We start from the raw sequence: 18,728 nt of genomic DNA, 5'->3' as shown, positions 1-18,728 counted from the left end.
TTGCTTATAATATGGGCCTGTGAAGCTTGTGTTGGGTTTAATTTGAAAAGTGAAAGAAACATAATAGCGTTTAACCCCACCTGGAGAAGTAGGCCATACCAATTTTATATTATATTCCAGTAATAAGTATTATGTATATATGTGGTAAAACTATATAGTTTATATACAATATATATTTAATGATAATATAATGTACAACCAATATAGAGTTGATATATAAAATAATAGATGATTCATTGATCATGTTTGCAAATACACATATGTATTTAGCCATGCAAAAGGATTATGGCAAATTACATATTCTATTAGTAATGGCATTATGCAGAGTTAAATTCATTCTTTCTTTTATGTAAAATTACTACTTAACTATATATTTACTGATATTTGGAAGATTGTTAAAGAAATGATATATATCTATTTTCTAAGACAGACACCTATATTTTAACAATGCTAGCACATTTATGCAATTTTATTTTTACTTAGAATATGTTTGAATGTGAAGTAATATGACCAACTTTTTAGTAAGCTTACCAGAATTTTTGCGCTCAAATTTATTTTTGCCTTAAAATAGCTAATCTGGATGGCTATACATTTATTCCAATGATATCACCATTTCCATTTTTGGAATTTATCTTTAAATTGCTTCCAAAACCTTCAACATATTACTTTAAATACCAAGCAGGGAAAATATTTTTCGTGTTACGATGAAAATCCAAATAACTTTTCGAATTGGGTCTGCTTAATAAAATGGAATATCCAACTGGACAACACTTAAAAAATGTTGTTTTATAAGTGATAATGTAATTGTTTTTCTGTATGGCCACTGTTCTGATTTTATAAGGTAATCATAATAAGTTTGAAATTACTATAAATAATTATATCAATGTAAGACCAATCAGAAAAATGTCAAGTAATTAAATTTGAATGCTTAATTTCTGATATTTAACCTTAAAAGCTGCCTTATTACTACACTGAATCTTGTTCTCTATGACTGTACAGAGAAAATAGTATGTTTGTGACTTCACTTTTTCTTAAATGTTATTAACGTCACGGCATCAAACTGACCTAGACAATACTGAAACCAAATTTTATTCTTAAACTAGAAAAAATTGTCACTCCATGTGCTTATGCAGCCAAACAAAAGGTTGAAATGCAGTACTAAGCTGTTTAGGCAAAATTATTTGGAGCTTATGGCTGCCTGCTTTTCCCTTCAGACCTTTGACATATACCATCATATTCCCAATGCTTCAGCCTGACCTTATTAGTCTTATTTGCATGAGCAAGGCTGTGTAGTCAGATTAAATTGCCCAAAGAAGCAATCCTATTATTCAAGTGAATGCATTTTTTTTTTACTTTGCCAAATAAGAAATGAGACAACAATACCAATCAATAGACACATTTGAGATATATCAAATAAATATATTAACAACATTATTTACTAGAAAATTTAATTTATCAGGAAAAAAAAAACTTGCCTTTAAATCCTGGGACACACTTGCAGAAGAAATATCCCCTTAAATGTGTACTAGTTGTTCCATTTTTGCAGGACGCAGATTTGCAGTCTTCAGTATCTATCTCACAGATGTTCCTTTCATATCTTTGCAGACCGCTACAGTTACAATTGTGCGAAAGGGCCAGGCAGAGGCCATGCACTGATATACTCTGGTTCCCTAAGCAATAGTCAACATTGACAACACACAATCTGCCAATGTAACTAAGAGAACAGCTGCATCTGAAACACAGAAAAATGAAAAACCCAATTAGTCATATACTTTATTTTGATATATTTAAGTATTTAAATCACACATTTATTTAAAAACACAGAAATAAATATTTAATGAAGATAGTTGTGGGGTGCATTTAAAAAATATTTTCATAAAGTGTCCATTCTTGGCAAAATTACTTTTGATTACTGTGCAGAATTATGAGTGAAAATAACTTTGGTGCTGAATATATCTAGTCTCAAAAACATATTCTGCCACTTAATTGCTATGTTAGCTGGGATAACATCATGAACTCTGCCTATGCTAATGTGTGTGTGTGTGTGTGTGTATTCATATATTATTAGGTTGGTGCAAAAGTAATGGTGGTTTTTGTCATTGAAAGTAATGGAAAAAAATCACAATTACTTTTGTAACAACTATATATATATATACATATATATAAGATTATTCAAACTCAGTTTGTCACTCAGTGCAATTATTTAAGATGTAGCTGTAAGGCAATGCCAGGTATTCTTATATTACTCTTTAAATCTATAATATTTTGAATTTTAAAATATCTGTACTCTTGAATACATGAACATAATTCATGCATTCATTATTTTAGTTTTTTAGATACATTTTTAATGAATTTGCAAATTTCGACGAGATTTTCCCATAGTAATTTCAATTTATCCAATATATTTTTCTAGTAGTTTTTTACATAGTTTTCTTGTAAGTGAAGACAATTGTGAAATAGTCTGCAATTTATGTAAATGTATTTTAAATATGTTTTAGGTTTAATGCTGAGAACTATGTTGGCTATCAACAAAAGTGGGGATATTTTTCTGGAGTTAGACAAAGATTTTTCACTTTTTTCTTCCTTTCAAATACAGATGTGCACAGAAACACACACACATCTGTTCAAGGCCTAATTTATTTGATCATTATACATTGAACAACTTTTCTTGGGTTCCTCTATATCTAGGCATAGTTATAAGTTATTAATATAAATTCTTAGATCATTTTAATATAATAATACATTATATAATATATCCATATGCATTTCTTTGAATATTTTATATACATACATAATTGAAAAAGAAAACAAAAGATGAAAAAAAATTAAAGTATCATGATTTTCAAGAATTCTTTACCAAGCATTCAAAGGGCACTTAACATTAGCATATAAATATGTCAATGGGCTGAGAAAAGCAATGTCAAATCACTTTGCTTGTTATTATTAATACAAATTAACCTACTGAACCTAAGTCATTACACTTATAACTGTATATGACGGTAAGTGTTTGGAGCCAGCAAAAATGTTAAAGGTGAATTAGTTCAAGCCTTTCTTCTTGTAGTTGTAAAGAACTTAGCCATTTAATGCAATTTGTCAAGGATCACTGAGATTATTAATGGTAGGAAGTGTAGTGGATGCTTTGATGTGTTCAAATCACTGGTCTTGGAGAGAAAACTTTGGTTTTAATTCTTTTCAAACATGTATTAAACAAATATATTTGTGCCTGTTTTCCTCATCTGCAAAATTCTCAGTTGCACATCTATTTCACAGAAGAGTATTGAATGCATATTTTACTGGGCAAGTAACTGTTACCTACTATATCAAACACCCTTCCAACAAAGTTACCTGAAATAAAATCATAGAACACAGTTACTTCCCTTCAATACCTTTCCTCTTCTCCCTCCACATACAGAAAAAGAAAAAAAAACCTAGGTAAATTCAAAACAACTGCCACATGGCAAAAAATTGTTGGCCTGTGCTAGGCCTTGTTTAACTGTATCTTTGTAAATTGTTAATAGTGCTCTTTCACTTTTAACAGTGTTCTGATTGGGGTGGTAGATTACATGGGGCCCTATGTATAATGCCAAGATTATTACATAGTTCTGTGCCTCTACTATGCAAGCTTTAGTCATAATGCTGTTTGTTATTCCATGAAAATGAAAAGAAAATTTTAGAAAGTTCCTTCCTAAATGAACAGGATATCCTGTACAAGAATACGAAGGCATATCTTTATAATTCTTCCTGAGCTAATCTCTAGTTTATTAAATCTCAATAAAGGCATCAAGAGGTAGACTCTAAATTATATATGGGAAGCTTACGGCATTGAGAATATTTTTGAAAATTAAGAGTAATATGGAAGTACTAGCTCAGATACTATAACAAACAAAAACTGTACTAATTGAAAGAGAGTTTGCCACTTAACTATTAGGATCTTGCTTAAGTCTCTAATCTGAGCTGTGTGGAGATAGTGACACCTTTTATTAAGAGGAAGATTTAATAGGAGAAAATTTGGGGTAGAAACTAGGAATCTGCATTTGGCCATAGCAAATTTGAAATGGTAATTGACCTATTTTTATATTTCATTATATTTCATGTATTTTTATATTGACCTCTTGATGTTTGTTTTATTGAGCTTTAATGTCCTCAAGAGAATACTTTTTCTTGTGTACTCGTCTTTTTAAAATTTGACGAGTTGTGGTTAGAGCAACAACCTACTTGTTCCCAATTTTTGAATTTTTCAAATTTTATTTTTGACACAACTTAGGCACATTCCCTTATTGTTTAGCATTACCATTTCTATATCAACCTACCTACAATACAAACCTACCTACACATACATATTTATATATATATATATTTAAATTCTCAAAAGTGATTATATCTTAGTAATATATAATGCTCTGAAATTTTATCTTTCCATTTAATGATATGTCTGAGATACCAATCCAAATTAGCACATTTTGTTTTCAAAGGTTGCAAATATTCTATTATATGAATGTACCATAATATTTCACCCTCAGAAGGCACTGTAGTTACTATGTGTTTTAATTTGTTGTGTTAATATTTATACAGAAATGGAAGTCCTTGTATAAATATATCAGTGGATTCTATAAAGAGGATCCATAGGATAAATCCCTTGCAAAATTGGCCCTAATCAAAAGGAAATCAAGTGTTTAATTTTAATAGTTCTTATCAAAGCCCTCTCTATAAAGGTTGATGTTCAGAATGCTGGGCTTCCCAAACACTGGCGAGTTCTGCATATCATAAAATGTTTTAGTATTTACCAGTCTGATTAGAAAATCTGTCCTATTTTGCTATGATTTTTATGTGTTTAATTCATGAATTGCACTTTTTTTGCAAAGTTACTGGTCATTTACCTTTTTGTTTTCCTAATAACAACCTATTTTTGGTAATTTTTCTACAATAAATAACATATTTTTAACACTAATTTTATAATTAGCACAAAAGAAAATAAGATAGCAACACTTCCTTTTCCTTTGCACCACACCTTCCCCTGACCCCCCCAAAAAACAACTTGGCAATCTATTGCTTTCTAATGGCCATTGTTTGAAAGCTCATTGGGATGTTCTTAGGAAAGTGTCGCTTCTGATGCATTGGAAGTAGTCCAAAATTTCTGAAATGCCAGGCGTTTTGGTTTTAAATTTATTTCCAAGTTTTAATATTCTGGTTTATTTTAATTTATATTTTCATCAAATACTATGGAAATATTCCTATAATAATGCAAATATTTCTTATAGAATAACTATAGTGTCTTCTGAGGGTCAAATATTACAGTGCGTTTCCATTTCTAACTCATCCTGCCACCTATATATAACTACTTTAAGATGTTTAACTATTTTTGTGTTTTCATTTATCTCAATATTTCCGAATAAAATATTTTACATTTATTACTTAATAAAAAAGCACATTTAAACATTATTCATTGATGTCATCCTATGGAAGAGAAGTATTTACATTTCTTACACTGCTCCTTACCCCAAAACACACACACACACGCACACACACACACACAGACACACAGATAAACACACCAAGCCCATATATCATTCTCCCAATATAAAATTAGGTTAATTTTGTAATAAATTAACATTCATTTTATATAATTATGTGTTTAGTGATATCATTTGTAGCTGAAAGAGGTCGTATGCATTTACTTTTACAGAACATTTTTGTTTTCCTGGCAGTTTTTAATCACTATATTTTTAGTTTTGTTTACTTATTCTAAGCACCCAGTCATCATTACTTCCCCATGTCCCTCAATATGCAAAATACATTGGATATTCTCTCAGCCTCAGTCTTTTTGTCCTTAGAAATGCCTCTTCTGAATGGGTAGATCCACAGGCTCACTTCATAGTGTTTTCTGGGATGACTCTTCACCTTCATCCTGGGAAGCTTTACCGCCTGTCTTCTGGTTTGGATCCTCAGTTTCCTAAATTCCTCATCTTTTCCTTACTTGACTTCCTATTTTAAGCGAAGTATATTATTTTTAGGTTAGACCTCTTAGAACTAAAAATGTTCACATATTGTAGATCTGAAAACTATTTTTTCTACCTTTTTCTTATTACTTTGAGGGCAGTAGTCTTAAGTTTTGGAGTTTTTTTCAAAAGTTTAACATGCATCTCTTCTTTGTATTTCCTCTGAATTTTCTCCCTACCTTCCAACTGACTTTGGTCTCTGGCTGTGAAGTTAGAGAATTTCTTAACTTACATGGTTATGCTTGACTCTCCACTTATATTGAAAAATAAATCACCAAAAAATATGGTTTGAAATTCCATGTATTCATTGTGAGTGGTTTTCTAGTGACTTTATTGCACTGTGATCAAAGAGACCTGGCTGATTTGTTTAAGAACTCTCTAATTCTCTCAGAGTCTGTATTCTTTAACCTACATCCACTCAGTGACAGTCAGGGGAAGTGGCCTGACCACCCACATTTTTAGAGCAGAATAGGGAAAAATACCTTGTTACCTTTGTTTTGGGAGTAGATTTTTACTTAATTTCTCCTCTGTAGTATTGCACCACATCCCTGGGCTCTGTGTATTGCTCAAGAATGGAACAGGCTGTTCACACAGATAAAAGAGAGAATTCAGGAGTTTAACTGTGTGCTCATAAAGCTTTCAACCAATTCTTTGATTTTCAGCTTTACCATGGTCCCACCCTCAGGAATGACTGATGAGTACAATGCCTGTCTTTCGAGTATTCGGCTTATTTAGTGGCTTCCCCTCTGCTACCAACTTAGTTTGGTGGTTCTAGTCTTTCCTGATCCTTTGCATTTTAAATAATTTTTGTTAGGATGTTAGACATTGTAAATATTTTATTGAAAGTCTAGATTTGGGGCTGGGCGTGGTAACTCATGCCTGTAATCCCAGCACTTTGGGAGGCGGAGGCGGGCAGATCACGAGGTCAGGAGATCGAGACCATCCTGGCTAACACGGTGAAACCCCGTCTCTACCAAAGATATATGAAATTAGATCTTAGGCATCGCGTCATAGAGGAACTACGTCTTCCAGAACCCTCGCGCCCTGCGTCGTGCTGGCACTTTTACCGGCCGGGCCTTAGAGCGGAGCCTGTAGCCGGGCGCCATCTTTGACGCTGGCAGTCTTGGTTTTCTGCTAGTGCTGCTGCTGCTCGGAGGACGACGGACGGCAGCGGCCAAGCAAGAAGAAAGACGTAGCAGCAAGCGGGAGTCGGGGATAGTGTCATCGGTTCGGGTCCCACGACTTTGGAGCTTGTCTCAAACTCCACATACAGAAAGCCACCGACCTTATTCCGGTATCCTACACCCATTCCCCACCCTCATTACACTCCCACCCCTGGCCCTCAGCGTGGGAGTCAAGAGCAACAGGGACACTTCCGTACTCCTTGTAGGATTGGTGAAACCGTAATGAAGAACACCCCTAAACTCCCATAATCGGTGCGGATTCCTGTGGGGAAGGCCTATAGTGTTGACATCTTCCAGGCCTTGATTCTGGACCTTGAGAAGGAGGCTGTGGAACTAGAGATAGCGATGCTTTTTAGGATTTGGGGATATTCCCTGCCCAAAAAATTCCTGGAAAATTGACTAGTATTAAGTGTGAAGAAATCTTGAAGACCAGAAATTGGATCTTACTGAAAAACTGATGTTTTTTTTTGTTTTTCAGATTATATTGTTCAGCTATGGAAGATGGATTTTTTTTCATGATCCTTTGACTCTCAAGTTCATCTTTAAATGAACTCTTTTTTTTGTTTTTTTTCTTTGTTTGTTTTGTTTTGTTTTTGAGGAGATAACTAACCCTAGCTGTCTCCAGTCTGACAAAGGTTATTTGAATGGACTTAATCTCCCAGTAGTTGGGAGATGTTTTAAAAACACATGCTGTGTTTGAATTGTGGCTGAGAGGTTTTCTTGGCAATGTGAGGAGGAAAATTTTTTCTGCCTCATTATTATTAATTCATGGATTGAGTGTTGGTTCGACCTACAGGCGTAATAGATTGGAACTCAGTGAAGACACAGACGTTCCTGTTGAGAGCAACCAGCTAATGATTACAGTTTAAAGACAATTTCTGTGATCAAGTTGTCATTTGGAAGATTAAACCCATTTCACGAGGACTTGGAGCCTTGTCCTTGCTTTGAGGAAGCAGTGGCTTGTTTCAAGAAGCCACTTCTGATCTAAGAATCTACCCAGCATGCCTAATCAAGGAGAAGACTGCTATTTTTTTTTCTATTCTACATGTACCAAAGGTGACAGCTGCCCATTCCGTCACTGTGAAGCTGCACTAGGAAATGAAACTGTTTGCACATTATGGCGAGAAGGGCGCTGTTTTCGACGGGTGTGCAGGTTTCGGCACATGGAGATTGATAAAAAACGCAGTGAAGTTCCTTGTTATTGGGAAAATCAGCCAACAGGATGTCAAAAATTAAACTGCGCTTTCCATCACAATAGAGGACGATATGTTGATGGCCTTTTCCTACCTCCGAGCACAACTGTGCCTGAGTCACCAGAAGAGGAAGTGAAGGCTAGCCAACTTTCAGTTCAGCAGAACAAATTGTCTGTCCAGTCCAATCCTTCCCCTCAGCTGCGGAGCGTTATGAAAGTAGAAAGTTCCGAAAATGTTCCTAGCCCCAAGCATCCACCAGTTGTAATTAATGCTGCAGATGATGATGAAGATGATGATGATCAGTTTCCTGATGAAACCAAAACACCTACCCTGCAACCAACTCCTGAAGTTCACAATGGATTACGAGTGACTTCTGTCCGGAGACCTGCAGTCAATATAAAGCAAGGTGAATGTTTGCATTTTGGAATAAAAACTCTTGAGGAAATTAAGTCAGAGAAAATGAAGGAAAAATCTAAGAAGCAAGGTGAGGGTTCTTCAGGAGTTTCCAGTCTTTTGCTCCACCCTGAGCCTGTTCCAGGTCCTGAAAAAGAAAATGTCAGGACTGTGGTGAAGACAGTAACTCTCTCCACCAAACAAGGAGAAGAACCCTTGGTTAGATTGGGTCTTACTGAGAGACTGGGGAAACGAAAATTTTCGGCAGGCGCTGACAGTGATCCTCCATTAAAGCGTAGCCTGGCACAGAGGCTAGGGAAGAAAGTTGAAGCTCCGGAAACTAACACTGACGAAACACCAAAGACAGCTCAAGTTTCCAAGTCTCTTAAGGAGCGATTAGGCATGTCAGCTGATCCAAATAATGAGGACGCAACAGATAAAGTTAATAAAGTTGGTGAGATCCATGTGAAGACATTAGAAGAAATGCTTCTTGAAAGAGCCAGTCAGAAACATGGGGAATCGCAAACTAAACTCAAGACAGAAGGACCTTCAAAAACTGATGATTCTACTTCAGGAGCAAGAAGCTCCTCCACTCTCCGTATCAAAACCTTCTCTGAGGTCCTGGCTGAAGAAGAACATAGGCAGCAGGAAGCAGAGAGACAAAAAAGCAAAAAGGATACAACTTGCATGAAGCTAAAGACTGATAGTGAAATTAAAAAAACAGTAGTTTTGCCACCCATTGTTGCCAGCAAAGGACAATCAGAGGAGCCTGCAGGTAAAACAAAGTCCATGCAGGAGGTGCACATGAAGACGCTGGAAGAAATTAAACTGGAGAAGGCACTGAGGGTGCAGCAGAGCTCTGAGAGCAGCACCAGCTCCCCGTCTCAACATGAGGCCACTCCGGGGGCAAGGTTGCTGCTGCGAGTCACCCAAAGAACATGGAGGAAAGAAGAGAAGATACTTCAGGAAGGAAATGAAGTTGATTTTCAGAGCCGTATTAGAATGGAAGCTACAGAGGCTTCAGTTGAGACCACAGGAGTTGACATCAGTAAAATTCAAGTCAAGAGATGTGCGACCATGAGAGAGATGCGCATGCGGAAACAGCAGGAGAGGGAAAAATCAGTCTCGACACCTCTTCAGGGAGATGTAGCCTCTTGCAATACCCGAGTGGCAGAGAAACCAGTGCTCACTGCTGTGCCAGGAATCACATGGCACCTGACCAAGCAGCTTCCCACAAAGTCATCCCAGAAGGTGGAGGTAGAAACCTCAGGGATTGCAGACTCATTCTTGAATGTGAAATGGGCAGCACAGACCTTGGAAAAAAGGGGTGAAGCTAAACCCAAAGTGAACGTGAAGCAATCTGTGGTTAAAGTTGTGTCATCCCCCAAATTGGCCCCAAAACGTAAGGCAGTGGAGATGCACCTTGCTGTCACTGCCGCTGTGAAGCCACTCAGCTCCAGCAGCGTCCTACAGGAACCCCCAGCCAAAAAGGCAGCTGTGGATGCTGTTGTCCTGCTTGTCTCTGAGGACAAATCAGTCACTGTGCCTGAAGCAGAAAATCCTAGAGACAGTCTTTTTTTCTTTTTCTTTTTCTTTTTCTTTTTTTTTTCTTTCTTTCTTTTTTTTTTAATATACTGTAAGTTTTAGGGTACACGTGCACATTGTGCAGGTTAGTTACATCTGTATACATGTGCCATGCTGGTGCGCTGCACCCACTAACTCGTCATCTAGCAGTAGGTATATCTCCCAGTGCTATCCCTCCCCCCTCCCCCCACCCCACCACAGTCCCCAGAGTGTGATATTCCCCTTCCTGTGTCCATGTGATCTCATTGCTCAATTCCCACCTATGAGTGAGAATATGCGGTGTTTGGTTAGAGACAGTCTTGTGCTGCCTCCAACCCAGTCCTCTTCAGATTCCTCACCCCCGGAGGCGTCTGGCCCTTCCTCACCCCAAATGAGCATGAAAACTCGCCGACTCAGCTCTGCCTCAACAGGAAAGCCCCCACTCTCTGTGGAGGATGATTTTGAGAAACTAACGTGGGAGATTTCAGGAGGCAAATGGGAAGCTGAGGTTGACCTGGATCCTGGGAAAGATGAAGATGACCTTCCGCTTGAGCTATGAGAAATGATTGATAGCTGAAGGTGGTAGTGAGGACACTTTAAAAAAAAAAAAAAACCGCCAAAAAACTGGACTTAGTTTCATCTATTGTAACATTTACCTGAGACGATCATTTCTTTAGTCTAGAATTTGCCCCAAATCAGAAGTATACCTCTGAATTATCTGTATGTGTCCTGGATTCCTTGGGGTCAGATTTTTAAAGTTACTTTATAACCATTTTGTCCATTTGATGCCATTGTTTATCATCTTTTGAGAAAAAAGTTCTGTCATACCCTTCTCTCCACAAAAAAGAGACTGAGAGGGAGATCAAGTGAAAGGGTGTAAGCAAACTTAGTGACTCCTTGAGGTGTTTGTCAGTTTTGGCTTTTTTCTCCTTTGTTGTATTCTTTATGTATTGTCTTGATGTACTTAATATTACCTGAGTTTGAAATGGATGAAGACAGCTGCTACCATTAAGGACCAAATTTTATGCTACCACTAAACAAAAATACCCACTCAGTCTGCGTTAAATTGTATGTCTTTGTAAAGGTATTTAGAGATTCAACTAAGCTTTAAAGAGGGCTGAGCAGCTCAGGAAGCCTGTAATGTGGGCATAACTCTTTGGACCTGATCTTGATGCTTCTGCTGCTCTGTTGGCCTCTGAAGAGCAATATCTAATTTATTATTACTGTAATTTTTTAAAAGGCTTTAAAGTGCCTCAGGGGTCCCCTGAAACTAATTTTCTATTTCTGGGATTCCCTGGATTCATTATATGAGATGGTGACATGATTAGAGGAATTCTTTTTTCGTATGAAAATTGTCCCTTTTCTTCTTCAGTACTTGCCTCCTTGCTGGCATTGAATTAACACAGGGACAAAATTTGGTTAATTTTTTATTTCTAATTCTCCCAACAAACCCCTGTTGCCCAGTATTTATGTGGTGGCCTTTAACCACCTGAGGGAAAAAATGAGCTTATTCAAGCTGCCAATATTTATCTATGGGCTGTAGCAGTACACCGAATTGTACTGTGCCAGGGATATTGAGATGCTCTGGGGGTGTATTGTATACCTGCCAGTTTTCTTCATTTCTGAATTGAGTTTTCTTTTCTTGATGTTGGTTTCCTTCATATCACCTCAAGGTTTAGATTTGTGAAGGAATAAGCATGACGGAAATAATAGTCTTGAAAGGAGATATGTTGTATATAATCAGAAGGAAGAGGAAGGAAGGATTTACCCATTTTGATATTTTGCTGTAGGTGGCCAGTTTTGTTTCTCATAGGGAAATCTGACCCACCTGTCATGTTGGCTCCTAAGGAACTGCTGTTGTAAGCGGCTCATCAAGAGTTGAACTTCACGTAGCCTTGTTGGGAATATGGAAAAGGAAGAAAGCCACAGGACTGCCCATTCAGTCTTGTTAAGATTGGGATGATTCTGCACAAGCAAAAATGACTTGAAATTTATGTATCGACACACCTCTAGCAATCCATCTTCAGCTGACTGAATGTTGTATGATAGCCCTTCTCCAAAGCAGGGGTAGAATGTTCAGGTTTCACCACGGATTTTCTACTTATTTCGCTTTTGGAATCAGCTTACAGATTCCAGGTCCCTTTTGTATATATTCTTTATTCTTTTGCTTTTTTAAAAAATAAACTTGTATTAGTCAATGTTTCGTGTTCCGCATTATTTGAACCATTTGCCCTTACAGAAAGAGAAATACTTGTTTGTGTTTTAAATACAACCGATGTAGGAAAAAAAAAAAAAAGAAAGAAAGAAAGAAAGAAATTAGCCAGGCGTGGTGGTGGGTGCCTGTAGTCCCAGCTACTTGGGAGGCTGAGGCAGGAGAATGGCGTGAACCTGGGAGGCGGAGGTTGCAGTGAGCTGAGATCGTGCCACTGCACTCCAGCCTGGGCAGCAGAGCAAGAGTCCGTCTCAAAAAAAAAAAAAAAAAAAAAAAAAAGAAAGTCTAGATTTTGTAGTCTTCCTCTGGAAAGCCGAATTTTGTTTTGCCGGGGAGTTCAGTTACTTACCATTCAACCTGATCCTTTTTAAGCGTATTTTTAAGTTTGGGAGTATGCGTCTAGAGTAAGTTTTTCTTTAGGGCTAATTTAATTATCCTTTTGAAGCACGCCTCTTCAGGAGGCTCGAGGAAATATTCAGGGTGGTCAGCAATGCCTCCATTCTGGCTGGCTGCAACTCAACCCCCAGCTCACAAATCCCAGTAGCTGTTTTTGCCTGGCCTCATAGAGTTTCATTTCATGCATATGTAGCCTAATATTCAATGAAGGACTCAGGATAGCTGCCTGTATAGATTTCTGGAGTTCTTTCTCTCTGTGCCTCACATTTCAGCTCTTTTAGCTCCTTTAACTCTGATCTCTGTCTATTAAATTCAGTAAGTTGGATCTGCCTTGTCATGGTTCCTCCTCTCTTACTGCAGTCTTGGAAGTGCCTACATCCAGAAAGCCATGTTGGTTATAGGGCTTACCTCATTTCTTTTCCTGTTCTGAAGACTCACACTTCTGTGCTGTGTCTGTTTTCTAACGTCTGAAAACAGCTGTCTCATGTATTTTGTCCAATTTCCTAGCCGTTTACGGCAGAGAGACAGATTTTTTACCAGTTATTCTATCACATTGAGAAGTGACAGTCCCTAAACTTGCTCTAAACATGTTTAGATTTAATGTGAACAACTAATGTTTCCATTTTCAGTTTCTCTTAGCAGTTTTCACGAGCTTCAATCCGTTAATTCTCAAATACATCCATAAATCACTTGGAATATCTTAATGCATTGTATGAAAGATAATTCCTCCTCTGTACCCATCAGCAGCACTCTTCCTTTAAATTGTGGGATATGTTTTTCTGAGACTGTGGCTTTAGCGTGTACGAGAACAATTCAGTTGTTATCCCCTCATTTTGGGGAGTAAAAATCATAAGAACGAGGAGCATTATAGTATCTCATCTTGTCCAACAAAAACCTAGGTAACTTTGGAAGTTTTCTTCTCTCTCCCCCACTCTCCCACTTCTATGTGTGTATAAGTGTGTTTATTGAATAAAGAGCCTTTTATTTTTATTTATTTATTTATTTGAGATGATGTCTCACTGTCATCCAGGCTGGAGTGCAGTGGTGTGATCTCAGCTCACTGCAGCCTCCACCTCCCGGGTTCAAGCGATTCTTCTGCCTCAGCCTCCCTAGCAGTTGGGACAGACTACAGGCACATCCCACCACGCCCAGCTAATTTTTTGTGTTTTTATTAGAGACAGGGTTTCACTTGTTGGCCAGGCTGGTCTTGAACTCCTGACCTCAGGTGATCCACCTGCCTTGGCCTCCCAAAGTGCTAGAATTACAGGCGTGAGCCACTGCCTCAGGCTGAATAAAGAGCCTTTTAGATAATGTCTTGCCTGACAAGTTTAAAACAACTTTCTTACCAGATATGCCATAATAAAAATCTCCAAGAAATTTTCCTTAGGCTACATCTCAATGGGCCATTTACTACTATATCAATAAACTTTATTACATAATAAGATCTTGGTGTTTATCAGAAAGGGATTTGAGCCAGGGTGTTTTAAGTTGATTAGTATCTTGAGTGAGAAAGATCTCTGTTTTCATTAGCCTTCTCAGAAAAAATTCCCCCTATTTATCAGGAATGCAAATGTTTCAGATTGAAGTGGGTACCCAGACATAGCTCAACATTGCACAAACAGGTGCCAAGGGGAATCTGTTTCCTTTTCTATCTAACTCCAACTCCTTTGAATTTTTTTGACAGGTACTTAGAAAAACTGGGATTGACAAAGTGATACAGTTTGAGTTATATGTTGCCATAGAAAGAGGCAAGTTGGCAAATATTTTGGTAAATCATTTCAAGATAGCTTTGAGGAGGTCCTCAAAGCTTAGTATTATACATAGAGCAAGAGGATTATATGAAGTATGAAGAGAAAATTTCTTCTGATTTTCTAAGGAAGATATTGTTTAAGATCCAAGACTAGAAAACCAGTTGAATAATGTAATAGTAGTGCTTGGGCGAATCAAACCTTTTGGTGTGTTAAGTTTAAATTCTCAGGAGGATCGGGAAATCCATGGAACCAGATGGCTCCTAATTGTTTACAAGGAGAAAAAAGTCATGCAGAGGTTGAGAATTGCATGGTATTAAAACCTATAGGGTTAAAAAAATTAGAAAAAAACTAGTGTGGAGTTTGGAGTATTTCAACTGGTAATCAAATACAGAATGTTATGAGATAGCTGATGAGATATTATTTCGCTAGATTTCCTCAAATAAATAAAGGCTGTTGATGGTTCCATCAAGACGGTTTTGCGTGTAGGGAAATAATTAGCATGTGTTTTATTTCCGTTAACATATGTTCGTAATTGCACCCATACACTTCCTTAGAAGGGGAAAGTTTGCAGGCCTCTGAAATGACCATTGTACTTCCATAGCAGAATTCAAAACCAACACTATAGAAAGCATCTATAGCTGCCTTAAAGAAAAAAATTGGTGAATCAGCCAAGGGTGACGGGAAACATGGGGCCTGGTAGACTTGTCATATCTTGTTACAAATGTTCTCAAAAAAGCATTATTCATGTGCCTCTGGTTCCTACGACTAGATATCAGATATCACCAAGTCTCTGTCACTGAGGAGCTTATAGCTTAAAAGGGGGACTTTTAAATAAGTAAGCACACTAGTAGACATTAATCAGCTCACCAACCCCAAAATATTGGAGCATTAGGAAGAACTGAATTCGAATCTTTGCTCTGGTACTTAAAGTGTGATTATGGGAATGTGTTTTAATTTTAATGAACATCAGTTCCCATCTCAGTTAATAGCAACCAAGCTTCCCGGTAAAAATTCTATGGTTATCCTTTATGTATCTTTCCCCTTGCCTCTTACTGCCAATTTAGCAGCACGTCCAATTGATCCTACTTTCAAACAGACGTGACTACTTCTCTCCCTTTCACAGTGACATCCAAGGCCTCAACATCTATTGCCTAGACAATTGGCCTCCAGTCTACTTCTACTTTTGTCTTCCTCCCCTTGATCCCTGTTCAATTTTTCTTGGTTGAATAGCCATATTGATCCTTTCAGGATGCATTGGATCACAATACTATCTTGCTCTAACCCCTTCAGGTCCCTCCCATTGCACTGGACTATACAAACTCTTGGCTGGGCATGGTGGCTCATGCCTGTGATCCCAGCACTTTGAGAGGCCAAGGTAGACAGATCACTTGAGGTCAGGAGTTTGAGACCAGGCTGGCCAACATGGTGAAACCTCAACTCTACTAAAAATACAAAAATTAGTCAGGCAAGGTGGCATGTGCCTGTAATCCCAGCTACTCGGGAGGCTGAGGCAGGAGAATTGCTTGAACCCAGGAGGCAGAGGTTGCAGTGAGCCGAGATCATGACACTGCACTCCAGCCTGGGTGATGGAGTGAGACTCTGTCTAAATCTATCTATCTATCTATCTATCTATCTATCTATCTATCTATCTATCTATCTATAGATATATCTGGGATTAGTGGTGACCAGCTTCCAAGATGACCCTCAATGATCCTGCCTGCCTCCGAGTACCCACACTCTTGTGAAGTTCCCTCCCTCACACACTATGCCAGGGTTAGTCAAAAACAAAAACAAGGAAATAAAAAAACCCAAACTCTTCAGTATGCCCTTCAAGGCTCCACGTGACCTTGCCGTGTCTACCTCTTCTGCCTCATCTGAACCTTAGCTCTTTCCACACCCTTCTCATTCTGCTACAGTCATCTAGTTCTTACTGTTCTATGAGCAGCTCATTTGCTAAGCTCATTTCTTCTCCAAGGAGTGGCTCCATTTCTCGAGCGATTCCCATTTCCACTGGCTGGTTTATCATTATCATATAAGCTCCATGTCTAACTCAAGTGTTACCACTTCAAATGGGTTTTCACCATCCTAGCTAAAATAGCAGCCACTGTCTCTCTTGCTCTGTTTTATATCTTCATGGCAATATTGCCAACTGAAATTTTATTGTTATTATTTTAAAATATTATTTATTTCTTACTAGAAGGTTAGTTCTGTAATGACCAACTTTTCCTGTCGTGTTCACTATTGTTTTCCAAGCGCATAATCGATACCCATTAAATATCTGTCAAATGAATACATAATTTTTAATGGGGATGATAAATAAAATATTATTTTTTGAGGAGGGAATAAAAGAACATACGTATATCTATAAATACTACGCTTGATCTTCGCCAAAAGGCCGAGAAGCGATACGTATATCTATAAATACTTAAAAAGTATGAAGTACTACAATATTAATATTCATAGATATATAACTAAAAGGGTTGGATGGTAAACAAAGTACTTGGACATGTTTCTGGTAAGTTTCTCTATGAGCTGGGACATAAGTTTTACATTTAATCCTATTTTCTATGTCAAAGGAGGATAAGTGAGTTTTACCCATTGAACAAATAGACCCATTACTCATATTTCACAATTAGCTGCTTTATGCATATTTGACCAATGTTGCACTTTAAGCAATTACAGATAACACTTAGTCCTGGACTTACAGATGGTTTGACTTATGGATGGGGAACGCAGTAGAATATTGTGTTCCCAATAATGCTGCCCATTTACAAAAGCAGCGTTTCCATCCTTTTCATTAGTTAAAAGTGAATAGTTTTTACTAATTAAATTAATATTTAATATTTAATTTGTGTCAATTAAATATGCACGAATTCTGCACAACCCTCAGCCCCCTTTTGCAGATTCTGATATGACAGTTGAGTATTATTATATGAGTAACGATAACTGTCAGGGCCAATGTTGGAAGCAACCATGTGACCTACTAATACAATATTTATCCTCTGTCCCTTTGATTTTCTGTTTAGTAGGCTCTCCAAATTATCACTCATTATGTATCCCAAAGCAGAAATCAGTGTAGGTAGCATTACTAAACTTAGCGAATAAAAATATGGGATGCCAAGTTAAATGTGAATTTCAGAAAAACGAGTGCTTTTCTGGTATAAGTATGTCCTATGCATAAGTATGTAGGGGTACAGTTTTGCTAAAAATTATTTATTGTATATTTGAAATTTATATTTAGCTGGATATCATGTATTTTATCTGGTAAACATATATATAGGATATAGCCAGTGACATAATTCCTGATGCCATCACTGGTCCTTTGGCTCAGACCACAGTATTTCTAATATCAGCGGAGCACAGCTAGATTGTTCAACTGTTGCATCTGTTAAGGTGGTTAGAAGATGGTATTTCATGGAACAAGAATATTTACTATGCCTTCCTTTATCTAAGTGCCTTTAATATGTTTCCTTTTATTTGAATACCTTTGAGTGAGAAATAGACATAAAGGAGAGTTTTCCTATGATGCCTGACTAACTCTGAATACTTCCTGGCACTTGTAAGATAAACTTGGTCATGATAAATTAAGTGATCAGTTATTGCTCCCAAGGTTTCTGTCATCTGGGTTTAGGGTCAGAGGTGGATTTTCTGTGAAGTTAGGAAAACTATAGCTTTAGGGCCGTCACTCGCATAGGTCACTTCCATGGCCCCGTGCCTAATTTTGCATTCTTTTTCTTAAATACAAAACAAAGAGACCTCCCACACTCTATAAGTGCCATGAAAACCTGCATTCTATCCCCTCATCCCCCACCCATGTCTAGGGATAAACAGTCTAGCATGCTAGCTCTAGATAATTGCTGCTTTGGATAATTTCCAGATAAAATGCCCAAATTGACAAGACAAATGTTTTACATGTAAACAAGTTGCACTTACTTATCTTAGGCCCCCAACAACCTGATTCATTTCAGCTATTGGCTTTTTCTTTTCTCTATGGTCACAGTTATCACAGTATGCTCTCAGGAACATGGGGGCAGAGCTTC

General features: G+C 37.6%; 2 protein-coding genes across 4 annotated transcripts in view; one reads left to right on the top strand and one right to left on the bottom strand.

Annotated features, from left to right (window-relative positions):
• Nucleotides 1–1,056: 1,056 nt before the first annotated feature.
• LOC129398006 (protein eyes shut homolog) overlaps nucleotides 1,057–18,728 on the bottom strand; it is a 573,864-nt gene continuing 556,192 nt past the window's right edge. For both annotated transcript variants that reach the window (XM_063605339.1, XM_055113814.2), the window contains one exon: nucleotides 1,057–1,732. In XM_063605339.1, the coding sequence (XP_063461409.1) occupies nucleotides 1,456–1,732 (277 nt within the window). In that variant the 3' untranslated portion in view covers nucleotides 1,057–1,455. The remainder of the gene's footprint in view (nucleotides 1,733–18,728) is intronic.
• LOC129398002 (zinc finger CCCH domain-containing protein 11C-like) lies at nucleotides 6,528–11,201 on the top strand. 2 transcript variants are annotated; one of them, XM_055113810.2, is made up of 2 exons: nucleotides 6,528–7,290; nucleotides 7,659–11,201. In XM_055113810.2, the coding sequence occupies exon 2, from the start codon at nucleotides 8,182–8,184 to the stop codon at nucleotides 10,411–10,413; it is 2,232 nt and encodes a 743-aa protein (XP_054969785.1). In that variant the 5' UTR covers nucleotides 6,528–7,290; nucleotides 7,659–8,181; the 3' UTR covers nucleotides 10,414–11,201. The 2 variants fall into 2 exon arrangements, with proteins under 2 accessions (XP_054969785.1, XP_063461408.1); XM_063605338.1 differs by having other exon boundaries at nucleotides 6,529–7,591; nucleotides 7,977–11,201.

The sequence above is a fragment of the Pan paniscus genome, chromosome 5, assembly GCF_029289425.2.
Source record: "Pan paniscus chromosome 5, NHGRI_mPanPan1-v2.0_pri, whole genome shotgun sequence".
Taxonomy (NCBI): Eukaryota; Metazoa; Chordata; class Mammalia; order Primates; family Hominidae; genus Pan; species Pan paniscus.
Note: the sequence above shows the minus strand (reverse complement) of the source record. Positions and strands in the feature narration are given on the sequence as shown.

Bases quoted from the DNA above. Each gene is read 5' to 3' on its own strand.
- LOC129398002 (XM_055113810.2), top strand. From the start codon at position 8,182: ATGCCTAATCAAGGAGAAGACTGCTATTTTTTTTTCTATTCTACATGT.